The sequence below is a fragment of the Gekko japonicus genome, unplaced genomic scaffold (assembly GCF_001447785.1).
Source record: "Gekko japonicus isolate JY-2015 unplaced genomic scaffold, Gekko_japonicus_V1.1 scaffold365, whole genome shotgun sequence".
Taxonomy (NCBI): domain Eukaryota; kingdom Metazoa; phylum Chordata; class Lepidosauria; order Squamata; family Gekkonidae; genus Gekko; species Gekko japonicus.
In genome coordinates, this window is record NW_015162488.1 from 606,522 (window position 1) to 625,095 (window position 18,574).

Below are 18,574 nucleotides of genomic sequence, written 5' to 3' on the forward strand. Positions count from 1 at the left end.
GACAATCACTGTAGCATCCTTGATAACAATGTATGGTGCAGCAGTAATTTATCTAACAATCCATAGATTATTTCATGAATCTTTATTTCTTTATTTGCTAATGTAGATAATTTCGGTATTACATACGGTTGGTGTTCTGCTACCACAGGTCTGTTTTCCCACCACTGTGGCTTGCTTATTTTGTTCCTGTTTGGATTGCCCCAATAACAGCAAAAAGTGATAGCACCACTGAAGATCAACTCAGTGAAATAAATTACCAAAAATTAGTCCTTTTTTTTTCCCACCTAACAAGAAAAATACATTCATTCACTGAAAATCTCCCATGGGTTCAGAGTGTACTGGAACTGTACATTAAAATAGAGTGCTGCAGTTTCTCAAAATGATACATTTTTTGAGCTATTTTCATTGTGAATATTCCATTCTGGTGATAATGAAGTAATCACAGGGAATACCTTTTAGGATGATAATGAAGCATTCACAGATCTTCTTTGCAGAAAAATAATTTAATATATTATTATTTATTTAACTTGCATCACATCCTCCTTGGAACTTAAGTTGTCATATGTAGGATTCCCACTGAGTAGACTAAAACCTGCTTCACTTCACCAAGGTTGTTACATTCTATGCCTTCAGACCATTTAACAATGTAAGAGTAGAATACTTAAATAATCAACAGTAATGTGGTTGGATTTGATGAAGATCTGGTACAAATTTAACATGTGTAGAACCTTACAAAGACAGAATTGCTAAAATTCAATCAACTTGAGATTCATTGGAATGATCAGACAGTTTAACAGAAGAATAATATTTTCTTTGAACAAAAGAATGTTACTGTTGAAAACTGATTAGCTGATATGCATGCAGTAAATAACAATGTCTTTCTATGTAAGTTTGTTGGGCTGCAGTGGAACACATTGGCTGTCACTTATAAAATAAGAACAAAAATACTGGCCAGATTTAATTCTTCTGCCCAATGGTGGCATATTCTGTAAGTTCAATTTCTACTGAGGGTTCACTTCTTTGAGAATGTTCCCCATGACTCAGAGATGCATAAACAATCATATCATGATCTTCACCTGGGAAGTGGTGGATACTGGTGGCAGACTGATGATGTACTGGATTTAATGTTGCTCTAAATGCTTTCCAGCAACTGACTTGATCATCACAGATAGTGCTGCCATGTTTGTTCTTCAAGCCAGGTGTAGCAGCACCATGATGTGGCACAGATCCTTCATCTGGGACACCAATGGTATTGTCATTGTAGTACTTTACATCTGAATAGCTATTCAACTGCAAAAATAGTGTAATAAATTTATAGGGTTACTTAACTGCTTAGAAGGCAGCAACCACTATGTCAGAAATAGTAGACAGTTCAAGTATCTTAATAGTCTTGGCCTTCAAAACGTCAGGAAACACAGACACAAGAAACTCTTTTATCCAAATAACCAGGAAAATATCCAAAACATTTGGATAAAAATGGAACTATTTATACAGATTTACAGTTGCCTATGAGAGTGAGATAAGGCATGATTCAGACAGTAAACAGTTGTAAAATTATCTGAGTACTAAAACTTAATAAATATTGACTTTGTACCCTTCCCTCTTCCCCTCACATGCCACTTGATAATAAACCATCACTACGTTCAGGACAGAGCATAGTTTGTTAAAGCTGAATCAGACTATGGTTTGTTCCCTCCAAATGGGATTACAAACTAAGGTTTAATCCTACCTGGAAATGTTGGTTTGAAGGAAGGACAACAAAACCAAGTTTGTGGTTCAGATGTAACACAGTTTGTTGTAACAGTGGAAATGTTTAGTTATTGAGCCATATGAAAGGGAAGGCAGAAAGAAGGCAGAAGCACAAACTATAGTTGCAACTGAACCATGGGACAACAATGCATTCAGCGAAGTAAGAGATCTGAACAAGGTTTAAGACAGTGCTTAAAAAAGAAATATTGAACAAATTTGAAATTCAGCAAATATCTGAATTTTTAACCTTTTCCCATTGACACTGGATATTGAGGATTACTAATACATATAATCTTAAATTTTGTTGATGACTTCTTAGACAATGATGTTAAGTATCAAGTGGCCACATTTAGAACTTTTAACTCTCTTCTTCTTTCTGAAACCAAAAATCCAACCACATGCATAAGTGGGGATATTGAGAAAATGTACTAGATGCATAAGTGGAAACAGGATTGTAAGTAGGGATGGGCACAAACCACATTTTTGCAGTTCAGTTCATCAATATGCTGGTTCATGAACTGAATTGGTTCATATCAGTTTGTGAGCCATTTAAAGTTTAAACCCCTGTTTTCTGCTCCCCATGGCTTTTTGCGGGGAGCAGAAAGCAGCTGTTTGGTCTAAATGGCTCTGTTTTTCATGAAGATCCCCGATTTCTGTTGTTCATGAACCACCACAAACTGCATCAAAATTTGTGGAAGTTCATGACTGTTCTTCAGTTTGCAAACATTGCTTCACAAACCACAAACTGGAGAAAATTCATGATGAACTTTACTGTCCGTACCTAATTGTAAATATTATTGGTTTTAAAAATCAACCTTATTCAACTGAATAAGGAGCCTTTCACATGTGCATACGCTTGGAAAAAATGTACTTTATTTGAAACAGCAAAGTCCTTGAGGTGAATATCACTATCTGTGTTTCTGTAATACTTTGCATATTGAAGCTCCGTCAGGTAAGCTATAATAGCCAAAGTTTAGATAGCGACACACACCAAACGAACAAACCTACCACATTCATTTCACTTTGTGAGACGGATGAAATCTTCTTGTTTTTAACTGGAATGGGAAAAAGAATCATTATATGAATGGAGTGATTGTGTGAACTTTCTGTGTAATTTGTCTAAAATATTAACAATGCTTTGAGGAAACCATCCAAATTTATCAGTATTTGGAGGACTGTATTGCATTATATTTGTAATACTTTTTCTATAATAAGAAACCACATAAAATTGCTTTCATGACATAGGCTAGAAAATTGGGATTAAGGAAGAGCTCAACAAATTTTATTAGCAGATCAGACTGCTTTGATTGTATGGAGGAGAACAGGGCATATTAACAAGAAAATAATGTTTAATTAGAATATTGAAATAACTGTAAACAAAAGAAAATTATGTTTGGCAGAGGTCAGACAGGCAAATTGCATTGGCCCTGCAGGAGAAGGGAGAACTGGAAAATGAAAAGAACTAGAGACTTTACCTGGGTGCCTCCATATGAAATATAGTGGGCCCAAGCAGCTAACAGCAATGAGACATAGTGCACCCAAAGATGAGAGGAGATAAATAATCCATGCCTTGTCCTTTTTAGATGCTCCATGACCATCTGTAGTATTTGTGTCATCATCTGCAAATTCAAAAAGATCACCTTGGTCTATGTGGATCGTGACTTTGAACTTAACACAGTAACAGCAGACTTTAACAGAAGCAGGGGGTCCAAAAAGTGCTGGCTTAGCTTCCTACCTGTATACTACTTCTTCAGCATTAACTCAGTCCCATCTTCAAGAATACACAGTGAGCTCAGAGAAGAACAGATTTCTGTTCTTTGAGGTGCAGTATAAAGAAGTTAAGAATCAATGGCAAAAACCATTACTTACCCTTTGCACATCACTGAGAAAACCATTACTTACCCTTTGCACATCACAGTGAGCTTGGGTTAGGGATATGGGGAGGAGAGTTAGTTAATTCTTTTTTTGTAGTTTTGACAATAATACAAATGTTGATTTTATTTTGCTTGGTTGGGATATAAATAATCTGAGTCACTGGTTCTACAGAATTGTTTGTATATAGATTCTATTTAATTTTGTTCATATATAAAACAAAACAAATCAAAATGGAAGCATATCGAATTTCAGTAAATTTGAAACATACTGTGCACCCAGAAGAATGTGACAGGTGCAGGGCTATTTTGGGGCAGGAACGCACAGGAACGGAGTTCCGGCTGGCTCCCAAGTTGGCCACACCCAGCAGGAGCTCATTAGCATAACAGGCCACACCCAACAGCAGGAACTCATTAGGATTGGCTACGTTAGGGGTGTGTGGCCTAACATGCAAAGGAGTTAAAAAAGCTCAGGGTTTTGACAACAAACAAGGTAAACAGAATAAGAAGCAAAAGGTGGGTGTGGCTGGATGACCACACTTCTGGTAACACGGGGGTGTGGCCTCATAGGCTAATGAGCTGTGCTGCCAGGGGTGTGGCCTAATAGGCTAATATGTTTCTGCTGTTGGGTGTGGCCAATTATGCTAATGAGTTCCTGCTGGGCTTTTTCTACAAAAAAAGCCCTGGACAGGTGTAACAATGTGAGAGGTGTAATGATCCTGCCCCGGCCCCTCTTGGGTTATTCTCTCCCCCCACTCCTGCAACTAGCCAGCAAGCAGGTAAGAGAGATGTAACTCCCACCTGGAGGCTAGGGGAGTGTTTTGGAAGTTTTTTGTCCAAAGGAAACCAAACCTTCCCTGTGGGAAACCCTAGCTGTTCCCCAACTCTCTTAAGAGCTTGGGGAAGGCTTCTTCTTTGGTAGCTGCCATTAGCTCCTGAATCATGCCCTCTCACCAGTTTGATGCCAGGAGGAACATCAAACAGGGCTGTTTGGTAACTTGGGTATAACAAGGTTCATGAGTAAGCAACACAAAGCTGTATGCATAGAGGAAACTGCCCAGCTGTCCTCACAAAGAGAGAACAGCTCCTTTTTATCTTCCCCTCCTCAAGTGCATGGCTAATCTGGGCTTTGGAACGGGGATTCTGGGGCCTGCCAGAAAGTAGTGGCTAATGGGCCACTGCTATTCACATTGGAAGGATTCATTATTTTCACCCCAGGATGTGAAAACATATTGACCTAGGGCCAATGAAATCTTCCCAACCTACCTGTCTCCATCTGATTGGTTCATGTCCATAAACATTAGCCTTACCTATGAGGAAACAATTTCCTCTGTTCTTATCCATGACAAAAAGTACTCTGAGGGTGTGTTCAGATGGGCCGTTTAGTCCGCTTTCGGCATGCTTCAGTAACGGATTTTATATCCACGTTCACACACCCAACATCTGCACACCATCCCCAGCCGTCACTTTCCGGCTCAACCCCCCTTTAAAATGGAGTATTTTGTTACCAGGTCCCCAAGTGGTGTTTTCCTGATTCTCCAGTTCTAGCCGCACTTTTCTGATGTCTGATCGCTCCTGCGGTGTCGAGCCACTTCTGCTCAGAAGCCTGAGGCTTCCGTTCTTTGCCCGCCATTTTATTTTAGTGTCGGCGGTATGTGCACAGGAAGAGCTCCGCTCCAAAGTTATTAAAAACAATGTTTAAACGGTGCCTAGTTTTGTTGGTTAGACGAGTTCAGGATTTCACAGAGGGAAGTGTTCCTTTAAAGTTTAAAGGGAAGTGTTACAGCAGTTGGGTTGAAGTGGAAATTGCTGTTCTGCGCACACGCGAAATTTAATTCTACAGATGGCCGCCTGTGCGCATGCCCAAACTGAGTGAGAGAGGGAAAAACCCACTGACGCGCGCTCCCGCGTGTGGACGGCAGGGAGCGATGTGGCTGCTCAGTGATCTGGAACAAGGAGGTGAGTGTGATCGCGATTCTCCAGGTTAAAAAAAAACGCATTGGGACCGGAGCAATTTAAACCACTCCCAGCACGCCATCTGACTGCACCCAGAGTCAACCCAGAGTCAAGCAAAAAGTACAGACAGATGATTTAAATCATGCACTTCAAAAGTTCATAGCAGTTTGTGACGGTAAGCCTGTCACAAACTTCTGTTCATGACCCACAAACAGGGCAAAATGTGTGACTAATTTTGCTTTGTGGTTCTGTTCAAGCCCATCCCTAATAATTATATCTACCTGCAGAGAGATATCTATTTAAAGAGAGATAATCACACACACAGAGATAATTTTCTGGTGCAGGGAAACAGCAGATGTGAACTTAACCAGAAGCTCGGAATAGTTCTAGACAGATGTTGAAAAAAGAACCTGAAACTGACTAAAGGAAAATGCAAATTTGCTTTGTTAGAAATAAAATACCCAAGACAGTGGTACTCGTTCTGCAGTTCATGGAAAGTCACATTCACAACTGCCATCAAACAAGAGTCACATGACTACTGCATGGCCTGTGTGGAGGGTTGCCAACCTTCAGGTGGTGACTGGAGATCTCCTGGGATTACAATTTATCTCTAGGCAACAGAAATCAATTCACCTGGAGAAAATGACTGCTTTAAAAGGTAGTCTCTATGGCATTATACCCCATGGAAGTCCTGCCCCCTCCCCAAACCCTGCCTTTCTCAAGCTACACCCACAAAATCTCTACCATCCTGGAGCTGGCAACCCTTTCTGTGTGCCACCCCACCAAACACACCTGTACTATAATGTTGGATACAAATATCAGTATTAAATATATAGCTATTATCTGTAAATTACCAGAGCACCTCTGAGCATGCAGGGCTGTCCCTCCATCACTGGTGAACCTGTACATCTTTTGTTTCCCTTGCTGTCTTCGAACTCTCTCCCTGGCACAAGGCTCGCAATTCAGGTGAGAGCAAGATGGCCAAAGCTACTCTGCCTCACGCCAGCAAAGGAAGTAGAAGGTGTTGAGGTTTCCCATGGCCAACTTCTGCTCTGAGCAGTCAGCAGTTCTGTGAAGCATCTCTTCTCGAGAGGCCTGTGCACCCTTTATATCCCTTTCTGCCTTCTTGATCTCTCTGAGACATGAGATGCAGCATCTCAAGTGAGAGACTGAGATTTCTGAGATACTGAGAGATCTGGCCATTGAGAAAGGGGACTAAAACCACCCTCCCACACACTGTGGCCAGCTTGCTCTTTTCTTGGTGGTGTGATTTTACTCTTTATTCTATGTGGCCAACTTGTTGTCTTCCTGGAAGCCGTTCAGATGCTGTGATTAGAGTGCAGAGGCTGCAGAGAAAAGATCAGGGGTGCTGTTGGAGAGGATGGGTCCTTTACTTCCATCCCTAGCATGAAGCACACACCTTAGGGAGGCCTGCAGTTTACACCCTCCTCCAGTTCCTTCAGCGGCAACTGTTTCATGGTAGGATCACGGTAGGAATCACTGCCAAGCACAAGCCTCATGAGACAATTGCCTTGCCCACTCTCCTGAAACATGGGGAGGCTGCCACATTGGGGAACAGTGCTCAGAAGAGCCACAAGTGGCAGGTCAAAGAGCCACATCTGGCTCCTGAGCCACTAAATATCACTGACCTAAGACATATCTTCCCCTGACCTGGATAACCCAGGCTAGCCTGATCTCGTCATATCTTAAAAGCTAAGCAGGGTCGGCCCTGGCCAGCATTTGGATGGGAGACCTCCAAGGAATACCAGGGCCATGATGCCGAAGCAGGCAATGGCAAACCAACTCTGAATGTCTCTTGCCTTGAAAACCCTATGGTGTAGCCGTAAATTGGCTGTGACTTGAAGGCACTTTCCACCACCACCACCAAGACATCTCCTAAGCAATAAAGGTTTAAGAACAACAACATTGTGATGCAGCTAAAACAGGACTAAACTTGTTACCCCAAATGGCTAATTTACAAAACATAATTTACAAAGATTTCTAGGAATTATCACTTATCTAGCTAAATTTATTACAAATATGGCAACAGTGACTATGCAGATTCAGGCATCTCCAGTTAAAAAAATCGAGTAGGAGTTGATGTGAAAGACCTCTGCTTGATACCCTGGAGAGCTTTCTGCTAGTCAGAATAGCCAATACTGGCACCGATAAACTAATAATAGTCTGAGTCAGTAAAAGACAGCTTCATGTGTTCAGTATCAACTATGAGTGATCTATAAAGCAGAAAAAGCAAAGGTGTTCTATTTAGGGCACATGTGAAACTAAGAGAAGGAGTTTGTTGAGGAGGTATTAGTCAACATGTCATCCTACAAAGCCAAGGAAAAAGAGAAAAGAGTCAGACCTGTGTATAGCCTCTGCAACTACCTCTGTGTTATAGGCAGTGGTGCTTGACCTTTAGTTGCCCTGAGTTGTGTGAGGGGATGGCTGTCAGGCCGCTCCCATACTCTTCTCTCTCATGCTTGTTAGTAGATCTTATCTTCAAAGTCTGATTTGTTTCCTCTCACCACTAGACACCAGGTGTGAGATGGCCTGGTTCATCTTGCGATGGGAGCGGTGGCGCAGGCAGTAAGTGAAGCCTGCATTGACATCTGGCCGAACAGCTCCGGCTGTTCGAGCCCCACCGCGGGCGGGGTGAGCTCCCGGCCCTATGTCCCAGCTCCCGTCCACCCAGCGGCTCGAAAGCCTGTTAAAGGGCAAATAGACAAATGGGTACCTGCTCTTAGAGCGGGGGGGGCACCCATCCCTTGCAGTGTAGTGGCGGCATGAACGGCGAGCGGCGGAGGCGGAGAAACATGGCAGCGGCTGGCGAGGCAAAGCGAGTGAGAGGAGGATGGGCCGGCAAAAAGCACGGAGGCGGGGCGACGCAGCAGGCCAGAGCCTACTAGACAGAGGCCGGCAGTGAGCATGCGTGGACGTGTGCTTGGTCCAGGCCCGAAGGAGTCGCAACAGCCAGGTAGTCGCAACAATCAAAGACCAGCACCAGGAGGATGTTGTCGGACGAGTTCCTGCAGACAACAACGACTTGCTACAGGGTGTCTGGTAGGCTAGTCACTCTCCCCCTTGTATGTATGTGGCCCTAGGTTAGGATTGGCATTAATGGAATATGTAAAACTGCTCAGAGCCCTTAGGGGGTGAGCGGTATATAAATTGAAGGAAATAAATAAATAAATAGATTTGGAATAGCTTAATTAATGGTTTCTTGACAGGTAGCCAGCATTAGGATATAAGATGCTTAGTTTTAGCTATGCATCTTGTATTGAGTTCTGGCTAAGTTTCACTGTGTGGGGGTGCATTCAAGGCCCAGCCAATATAAAGACCTGTAATAAATTGAAAAAAAATTGAATAATCTCCTTGTAAGCAAACCTGGATCTTGCCTATTGTTTCTTTGGGATTTCTGTGAACCTGGGGCTCCTGGTCAGTGCCTCAAACAACTTGCCAGCCAGCTTCACAGGCTGAATGAAGAGGTACTCCACCTGCTGCTGACAACATTTGTGAGAGCCTCTGTGACAACAGCCTTCAGGTCAACTGAAGGTTTGTGGAGAGGTTTAGTCATCATTCCTCTCCAAAGCCCCCATGCAGATGTCAAGAAGGGGTGTGGAGGTACTTGAGAGAGGAGAGCCAGAAATGACAGTCAAGGGGAACCATTGTTAGAACTTGTCATGATCTGTGTAGGCCTGGGAGAAAGGCCTAGAGGCCTGTGTGGGAGTGGAGAGCAGACAGCCTACAACCCCCACAATGCTTAGCAACAGTTGTAGCCAATCAGTGTTCAGGGATTGTGTGAGGAGATGGAACTTTGTGGGCCATGAAACTGTGTTCTTTGTTCTTCTGTAGTCTTGCCTCACACAGAGAAAAACTGAGGGGACTGGTCTGAGAGAAAGATCCCTCACTTGCAGGGGTCATTTCATAGAAAAAGAGCTAGGGGGACTCATTAGCATAACTCATTAGCATATGCCACACCCCCTGACATCACCGGAAGTGTGTCCTCCCCACAGCCGGCGGCGACCTCCAGCGGGCACCAGCAGGGAGCTCCAGGCCCCGCCCTCCCGCACCTCACCCGGGGGGATGGCGTCCCCCCGCGTCCCCCCCAAATGACCCCTGGGGTGCATTCAAGGCCCAGCCAATGGGAGCTTAGCCTGCTATTTCTATAAGCTTGATAATTGCTTATTATAATCTCCTTGTAAGCAAACCTGGATCTTGCCTATTGTTTCTTTGGGATTTCTGTGAACCTGGGGCTCCTGGTCAGTGCCTCAAACAACTTGCCAGCCAGCTTCACAGGCTGAATGAAGAGGTACTCCACCTGCTGCTGACAACATTTGTGAGAGCCTCTGTGACAACAGCCTTCAGGTCAACTGAAGGTTTGTGGAGAGGTTTAGTCATCATTCCTCTCCAAAGCCCCCATGCAGATGTCAAGAAGGGGTGTGGAGGTACTTGAGAGAGGAGAGCCAGAAATGACAGTCAAGGGGAACCATTGTTAGAACTTGTCATGATCTGTGTAGGCCTGGGAGAAAGGCCTAGAGGCCTGTGTGGGAGTGGAGAGCAGACAGCCTACAACCCCCACAATGCTTAGCAACAGTTGTAGCCAATCAGTGTTCAGGGATTGTGTGAGGAGATGGAACTTTGTGGGCCATGAAACTGTGTTCTTTGTTCTTCTGTAGTCTTGCCTCACACAGAGAAAAACTGAGGGGACTGGTCTGAGGGAAAGATCCCTCACTTGGGACAGAGTGAGTACAGGCAGGAGGCCTGGTATAAGAAGGCTGTGGGCCTTGAAATAGTAACTAATTAAGTGAACTAGGTAGTTGTGTTAGATTTGTTTATTTTGCCTTTAAACACTGTTATCTATCTTAAAGCACCTTGTCTTGTTTTCCTTGCCCCAGTACTGTGTTAATAAACCATTTGTTTAAGTGTTCTCTGCCTGATCATCATGCCTACGTTCTTGTCTTAAAAGGGGGCATTTTGGATGGGTTTGGGAGGATACTCTGGGCCTTCTCAAGGGACACAAAGACCAGAGTGGTGGCAGCTGAAGGTGGCGACCCCTGGGGGTCATGACAGAACTGTACATGGTTATTGAGTTGAACTGTAAATCTAGCTGAAAAGCAAGGGTACTAATATAATACACAAGTGGGGACCTGCAAGAAATTTGTGGGGAGGGGGCATTTTCCCACCTTCGTTTCCTCCCCTCTCCCCCTACTTCTCTGCCTCTCATCGTTTCTCCATCCTGCCACCCTTCTCTTCTTGTCTCCCCCGTGCCTCTGTCCCTCTACCTCATCATTATCTTTTTCTCTCTCTTTCCACCCCTGCCCCATCACTTTCTCTTTCTGTCCCTACCCCATCATTCTTGCTCTCTTTCTGTTGCCCCACCTCATCAATCTCTTTTTCTGCCTCTCCACCCCATCAGTCACTCTTTCTCTCTCTTTCTGCTCGCGGAAAGCGCGGGGTATAAATTGATGTAATAAATAAAAAATAATAAATCTTATCACTCTCTTTCTCTTTTGCCTCTCCACCCTAGCACTCTCTCTTCTCTTTCTACCTCCCCAACCCCATCACTCTCTTTCTCCCTCCTACCTCATTCTGCTTCCTGCCCTGGTAACCTCCCCATCTCTGCCACTGCAGAGCCCAATGCAGCTTCTTTCATTCCCCCTGTTGTAACTCAAGATCAGGCAGCTCTTTCTTTAATCAGTGATTTCAGTTTATTAGAACAGAACACATAAAAACACAGAACATACAGAACAACCCCAACTTATATACAGTTTGGAACTGGCTAAACCACACCCCTAGAAAAGTAAGGTCCAATCATAAGTGAGTGCTTAGGACCAATAGGCGTTGTTCCCGCCTAAAGTCATAGTCTTCCTTGATTGGTCCATTGCACAATGGCAGCCAATCAGGCTGTTGATTTCAGGATACTAAGAATCTATGGAGCTTGTGACTGAAGCTCTGGCTTATTCGACAATTCAGGCTATACATATAACACAATACACAACACCCCTCCCCCCTAAGTCAGCACACATGGTCTTTTGAGTAGCCCAGGCAAGTTCTTGCTCTTTGGGAGCATTGCAGCTCCCCCACAGGAGAAGCATGGTCTCTGTAGGAAAAACTGTCAGTGCTGCACTCTGGGGCTGCCAGACTGGTTGAGGCTGGACCGTATGGAGGCTCGGCTCTGATGGAGAGTGTTGAGCCCGAGGGCACTTCAGTTCCAGAGGCTGATGCTGAGTCTGAGGAGGTGCTAGCTCCGATGGCTGGTGTTGGGTTTGAGGGAGGCATGGTCCCGACAACGGGTGGCAGAATAGTTGCCGATGCAGTAGGTGTCAAGTCCGGTTCAGTAGACTTGTTGGTATACAATTCAGGCTATACTTATAACACAATACACAACACCCTAAGTCAGCACACATAGTCTTTTGAGTAGCCCAGGCAAGTTCTTGCTCTTTGGGAGCATTGCAGCTCCCCCGACTGGTCTGGTAGCCGAGGTCGCTGTGTCTGGAATCCAGAATGGCCCCTTGCTGTAGTTCTGGGCGCAGACGGTGTTGCCAATCTGGAACTCTCGCTGTGGTGGGTGGTTGGATGTGAAATCTGGATGCAAATGGTTGAGTAGTGAAGCCAAACACCAATTCATGAGGAGCTCTGCGGGACTCCTCCCTGTGGCTGTGTGTGGCTTTATGTGCTGTTGGAGCAACAAGTCGGCCAACCTTTGATTCCAGTCCCCATGAATGCTCTTGCAGAGTGTGTCTCGGCTCTGACTCTTCAGCCCATCAATGCCGTAGTTGGTCGATGTGTCTTTGGAGGCTCCTACCAACAGATGTGGTTACCACGTAGGAGACTCGTCTGGTAGCCGAGGTCACTGTGTCTGGAATCCAGAATGGCCCCTTGCTGTAGTTCTGGGCGTAGACGGTGTTGCCAATCTGGAATAAGTGGGGCATCTCCCGGGACTCTCGCTGCGGTGGGTGGTTGAATGTGAAATCTGGATGCAAATAGTTGAGTAGTGAAGCCAAACACCAGTTCATTAGGAGCTCTGCGGGACTCCTCCCTGTGGCTGTGTGTGGCTTTATGTGCTGTTGGAGCAACAAGTCGGCCAACCTTTGATTCCAGTCCCCATGAATGCTCTTGCAGAGTGTGTCTTTCATGGTTCACACCATCCATTCAGCTTGTCCATTTGTAGAGAGATGGAACAGGGCTGCTGTGATGTGCTGGATCAGGTTCACTTCCATGAACCTCTGGAACTCAGAGGATATGAACTGGGTTCCGTTGTTGGATATGATAGTCTCTGGCAGTCCGTGTGTGGTGAAAATGTGACACAGCATTCAGATGACCGATGTTGAAGTCATGGATGACATTGGAACCACCCGCTGAAAGTCATAGTCTTCCTTGATTGATCCATTGCACAATGGCAGCCAATCAAGCTATTGATTTCAGGATACTGAGAGTCTATGGAGCTTGTGACTGAAGCTCAGGCTCATTCTACACTTCAGGCTATACATATAACACAATACATAACACCCCCTCACCACTCTCAGTGGTTCATCTGATGTAGATCCTCCAGATCCTTCAATGGTAAGTATAGTTTGGGGGGAATTTAACCCCCCATGCATTTTTTTAACATTTTGGATTTTCCCGCAAATCTAGGAGGTTCCTCAAGTTTGTAGAAAAATCTCTTTTGTGTAAGTGTGGCTCTGATCTGTAGATTTAGATATCTGCAGATGGGGGCCACACTTGAGAAACAGTAGGTAGATACATACTTTCTGAGAATGCTGATGCTGTTGCCAATCTGAACCCAAATGGAAGGACTTTCAGCTTCACACTGTTACTTCAAATGATAAGGTTTTGCACAACTTAAAAACAAAACATTATTTTACAAGAACAGATAGAAGAGTTGAAGATCTAGAAGATATTGTTACAAATTCCACTGTTCTGTGAGAGGTAAAAAGATCCAGAATCAGCTCTACCTGGGTGGCTACCCATTGGAAGGAGAACACACTGGAGATTTACAGCATTTTTGTAATATTAATTTACAAATATACAATTGGCAGCAAAGACGCATTTGGCAAGGCAGAAAATTAACTATCCCACAATCAGATCCCCAGAGAAAGAGAGACATCCTTCACTCCAAGTTACTTCAAGCCAAATGTCTCTTTCTGATTGTTCCAAACTCCTGATTGTTCCAAATGCAAAGCTGCTTTTTCTTTACACAGATATATACAAACACACACGCTCCCTTTCCCTCACTAGCTCACATGGTCCTTCAGAGGACCATTTCCTAACAGTGAGTACCCGTTGAGAAAGCAACAGCCAACCATTATGGGCCTTTAATCTGCTGATGTGACCTTGGGTCAGTCACAAGCTCTGGCACAGCTGTCCTTGAAAAAGACCAGTTTGTGTCAGAGTTCTCTCAGCCCCACCCACCTCACAGGGTGTCTGTTGTGGGGAGGGGAAGGGAAAGGAGTTTGTAAGCCGCTCTGAGACTCCAAGTGAAGGGCGGGGTATAAATCCAATCTCTTCTTCTTCTTTTTTGGCCCCCTGAAGGGGAATTTTTTATTTGCATTTCTATAAAACTACAACAGAAATTGGGGACAGAGGATCTACAATCTAAAGGAGAAAGTAAAAAAAACCTAACTAAACCCCAAGAATGGAGGTTTTACAATGCTTAAAACATAGTTATTACTCTTATACAGTTACTTTCAAACATGAAGAGTACCTGCCAATCATTGCTTCTGCTGACAGAGCCAGTTTATCTGACTAAACAGAAAGTAATTCCAAAGCTATAACAGACATAATCACAGCCCTTAAGAAAAAATTAGCATCTCCTTTTACGCTTTACTCCCCCCCCATAGGCAAGATCTTTAAAACCAATGTTCCCTCAGTAAGAACATTACAACATATTTTTCTTCTTCCGTCTTCAATGTATCTTCTTTCTTCAATTATCTTTTAGTTTTAATAAGTCCGGATCTGTCCATTCATGATATAAACCAAGTTCCTTTTTTCCAGGGACATCTTCGCTTCCTTAAAAGTCTTAAATCAAATGAGTCTTTCCTTTTGTTGCATTAACAACACGCTCATTGGAGATTCGAACCTTTCTCTTAGCAAGCAGATCTTGTAAAGTTGGGGTAGTGAGCCCTTTACTCCAGAAAACCGCTTTTCGATCAGCTTGCCAATCCAGCCACAAAGAACTAAACTTTAGAGTCTCCTTACAGAGGGCCCACAATTCACTTTAAAGACAGAGTCTATGGTTAGGTCACGTGACCTCACTTTCCACTGTTCTCTTTCCTGAAGAAAGCATTGATCCCGCCTCCCTCTTTGCCTCTCCTTGCCATCTTTTGGGGATGTTTACATCAGCCGAGAAAGAATGCCAAAGTCTCGAAGGTCTGTTTAAACGCTCAGCTTTCTTTCAGAAAAACTCTCCACTATAGTCCATCGCCACAATTTGATCAGTCCCTCCATCCTTGCTTTCGCGTTTGCTTAAAACGTCGGGAGATAGGGCGTCCCCTCCCCCCCTCTGTTTATACGCTTATAGTAGAGGAACTTCATGTCTAGGCTTTAATGTCTCGTTTCAACGGCAACTCACTCATCAATCCTTGAATTGGTCCGCCAGGTCCTAAGACGGCCCCTGGGATCACGCCAGGCAGAGAAAATCGCTAAACCTCCAAATGCTTGTCCTGGTGGTCGCTTCTAATCCAGTACTGGGAATCAGGGCAGGACCTTCAGGGCAGAGAGTAGCCCCCCTGTACCGGCTGTCGGCCGGAGGTAAGGCTCTCCAAAGCCCCCTGGCTAGAAGCCCATTGTCTATGGGCTCCATGGGGGAGTGTGCACAATCACACTCCCTCCTAATCCCCCATTCATGGCACACGTCTCTTGGAGGAACCAAGAGATACCGCCATCGTTTAAAGCGCCAAGACCGGAAGCCAATACTGAATACTATCGACAAAAACTGAGGGATGGAAAAGGAGAGTTCAAGAAGAGATCTATTGGCCAAAGATGTGTATGGAAGTGGATGACTTGGTACAATCTCCTATCTGAAGTCAAGCTTTCATCACATCCCCAAAGGACCTTAGAAGAAGCTGCTAATTGGCTTATTTCAATGTAAAGAGAAAGATGTTTTAAAGGAAGTTGGGAGACTGTTTAGCGACAGGACTAACCAAAGCATTCTGAGAGTTGGCTGACTAAGGGAAACACTTCTGGGGAGCACCTTCATGGAATTAAAAACAGAGCAATAGCCATTTTCAGTTGAGATTAATTCTACTTTGTTTTTTTACATTGTTAAGCGAAATTTGTTTGTTCCATCTCTGAGTTTCGTATTGCATCATATTATACATTTATATCAGCAAGCTATAGAGGCTATTAAAAAACCTCAAATGTAGCTTTTGATCAATGTTATTCTTACTTTCAATTTATTAGTATGGGAAATGTAACCATTTGTGTCACTACTTGGCTATAGTGGAATATGTGGTGTAGCCTCTATGTATGTTTCGCTTCCTTCTACAGCTATTGACTTGTTCCAGAGATGACTGAGGCTGCTATGGTCTTCGCGTCACCAATTACATATCACTTGGCTAGTAAAAAAAGGGGGGGATAATTGTAATTTAGATGTGCGAGTTAAAATTTTACCCCATTAATATACATGGTAGAATAAAAGGAAAAAATGCTATAAAGCAAACAAAACAAAATCAAATTATTCCTGCCCTTGATAGCCAATCAAGAACCTTATCTTTGCACTGTGAGATAAAGAAGGAGATGGAAGTTTGTATAACCAGTTCCATGAATCGTTTATTGTAGTTAAATATTTCCAGGGAATTCATGCTGTTGACCTGTTACAAATTTGGAATTGTCACTCAGTTCTTGTAAGTGCCTAAAAGTGACCGATCCTTTGAGGAGGAGGCATTTTGCAACAAAAATGGGGGTGGTTGGGCAGGGCAAGACCAGCCCCACATTTTTCAAGAACTGTGTTTGTGAGACATGTATTTTTCTAGAATGCTAGTGATAGTAATCTGGCTTGGAAGCAAAGGAGTTTCAGGGGCAAACAGATTTTGCTATGGAGAAAGGGCAGTATATTAGCATTACATTTCGCTGCAGTATACTTTGGCTCCAGATTTTGCAATGCTAAGTGTGCAGAATGAGAAAAAAATGACAACTAATTCAGTTGGACTTATCCTGCTGAGAATGCATAAGCAGTTGCCTCGGAGAAAAGCCATTGAACAACATTGTGATGTAAATTGTATTTCCCTGTATAAGGACCAGATACCTTTTGTTGTTTTTTATTTCTTATGAAATGAATTACAGACTTTATATTATTCATAGGATTGTACTCAGTTAAAATAATACTTGCTAGTAAGATTCATTTCATTTTTCAGGTTAATATGCACTTAAATCACAATTTCACTCTTTTCCTCACAAAATTTAACCTATTTTATTATGGATTTGCTGGAATCAGAAGAGATGCCGGTTGTATCTGATATCCATTAATAAGTTTATTTTTTCTTGCTAGGAGATTTTCTGTTTTTACTATACATACCTTGGCATAAAGACCTGTGATTTCCTACCAGTTCAGGCCCACTGTGACATCATAATAGGCAAGCTACTGGCAAGAGAAGCAGAACAAGCAGAAAAACAGAGGGACACAGGAATTAAAGACTATCGGGAATAGGGTTAAGTCACACAATTGGTGCCCTGACCTGGATGTCCCAGGCTAGCCCAATCTTGTCAGATCTCGAAAGTTAAGCAGGGTCAGCCCTGGCTAATATTTGGGCAGTGCAGGAAACCACCAAGGAATTCCAAGGTTGCTATGTGGAGGCAGACAATGGCAAACTGCCTCTTGAACATCTCTTGCCTTGAAAACTCTACGGCGTCACCACAAGTCGGCTGCGACTTGATGGCACTTTCCACCACCAATACAATTGGCATACTGCGGGACCTTTTACAGTAAGTTTTAATCTGTCTGAGAGATGTTCTCCTCCATTATTTGTGCAATGTAATAGGTGAAACTGTCATCAAACTCCATGTGAATTGGGCATCAAACTCCATGTGAATTGGGCAGCTTTTCCATTGAAGTGCTATTTTTCATACATTATCAACTTCTAGATTATTGGTTAGAAGAAGATGTCTGTCGAAACGGCACTGCATTCCAGAGACTACCGTCCCATCGTCACCTATCTTTATGTACCTGATTTCATAACTTGAATGTATTATTATTACTTTTGTACTTTCATATTCATAACCACGATTTTTGTTAAAGAAATATTGAGCGCACTGTGCACAGTGGATATATTTTTGCATGTTTATAGACTGTGACTTTCCACCACCAATACAATTGGCATACAGCGGGACCTTTTACAGTTCCGCAGGGCCTGTAAGACGGAGCTCTTCCGCCAGGCCTTTAAATAGGAGCCGCCACTATTGTTACCATCAATGATCCCATTGAACCTCTGGATCCTAGGACTGGCCCAGTTGTATCGCTAGGCCCATCAGCTCGAGGGATGATGATCGGACGAACAACGTAGATTTAGATCTGGAATGCACGCCATCTAATCTTTAGTACCGTGAGCACTTTATTGCTAACTGTTAAATTATGTAATATGAATGAGTATGTGTTTTATGTAGTTTTAAATTTTTATGGTTATGCCAATCAGGTACATTGTACCGCTTTGTTAGCTGCCCTGAGCCTGTTCGCAGGATGGGCAGGGTATAAATATAATAAATAAATAAATACTAATGGGCCTTTCACTTATCAAAGGCCATTTGGGTCAACCAGAAAAACCGTAGTGTTTCATGCAGAAAAAAGCAAAGGATCTGAGTGTTTTATGCCAAAGAGAACAACAACAACCCCCCCCCCCATAGAAGAAGAAGATTATGCAGAATTCTTGGACAGAAGAAGAAGAAGAAGAAAGAAGAAAGAAGAAGAAAGAAGAAGAAGAAAGAAGAAGAAAGAAGAAGAAAGAAGAAGAAAGAAGAAGAAAGAAGAAGAAAGAAGAAGAAAGAAGAAGAAAGAAGAAGAAAGA

At 43.4% G+C, this 18,574-nt stretch overlaps 1 protein-coding gene across 1 annotated transcript in view; it reads right to left on the reverse strand.

Moving 5' to 3' along the window:
- Window positions 1-924: 924 nt before the first annotated feature.
- Window positions 925-18,574, reverse strand: part of BTLA (B and T lymphocyte associated) — a 24,871-nt gene continuing 7,221 nt past the window's right edge. The window contains exons 3-6 of the mRNA XM_015405953.1: window positions 12,382-12,549; window positions 3,225-3,437; window positions 2,758-2,804; window positions 925-1,290 (exon numbers count right to left, since the gene is read on the reverse strand). Coding sequence (XP_015261439.1) covers window positions 958-1,290; window positions 2,758-2,804; window positions 3,225-3,437; window positions 12,382-12,549 — 761 coding nt within the window. The 3' untranslated portion in view covers window positions 925-957. The remainder of the gene's footprint in view (window positions 1,291-2,757; window positions 2,805-3,224; window positions 3,438-12,381; window positions 12,550-18,574) is intronic.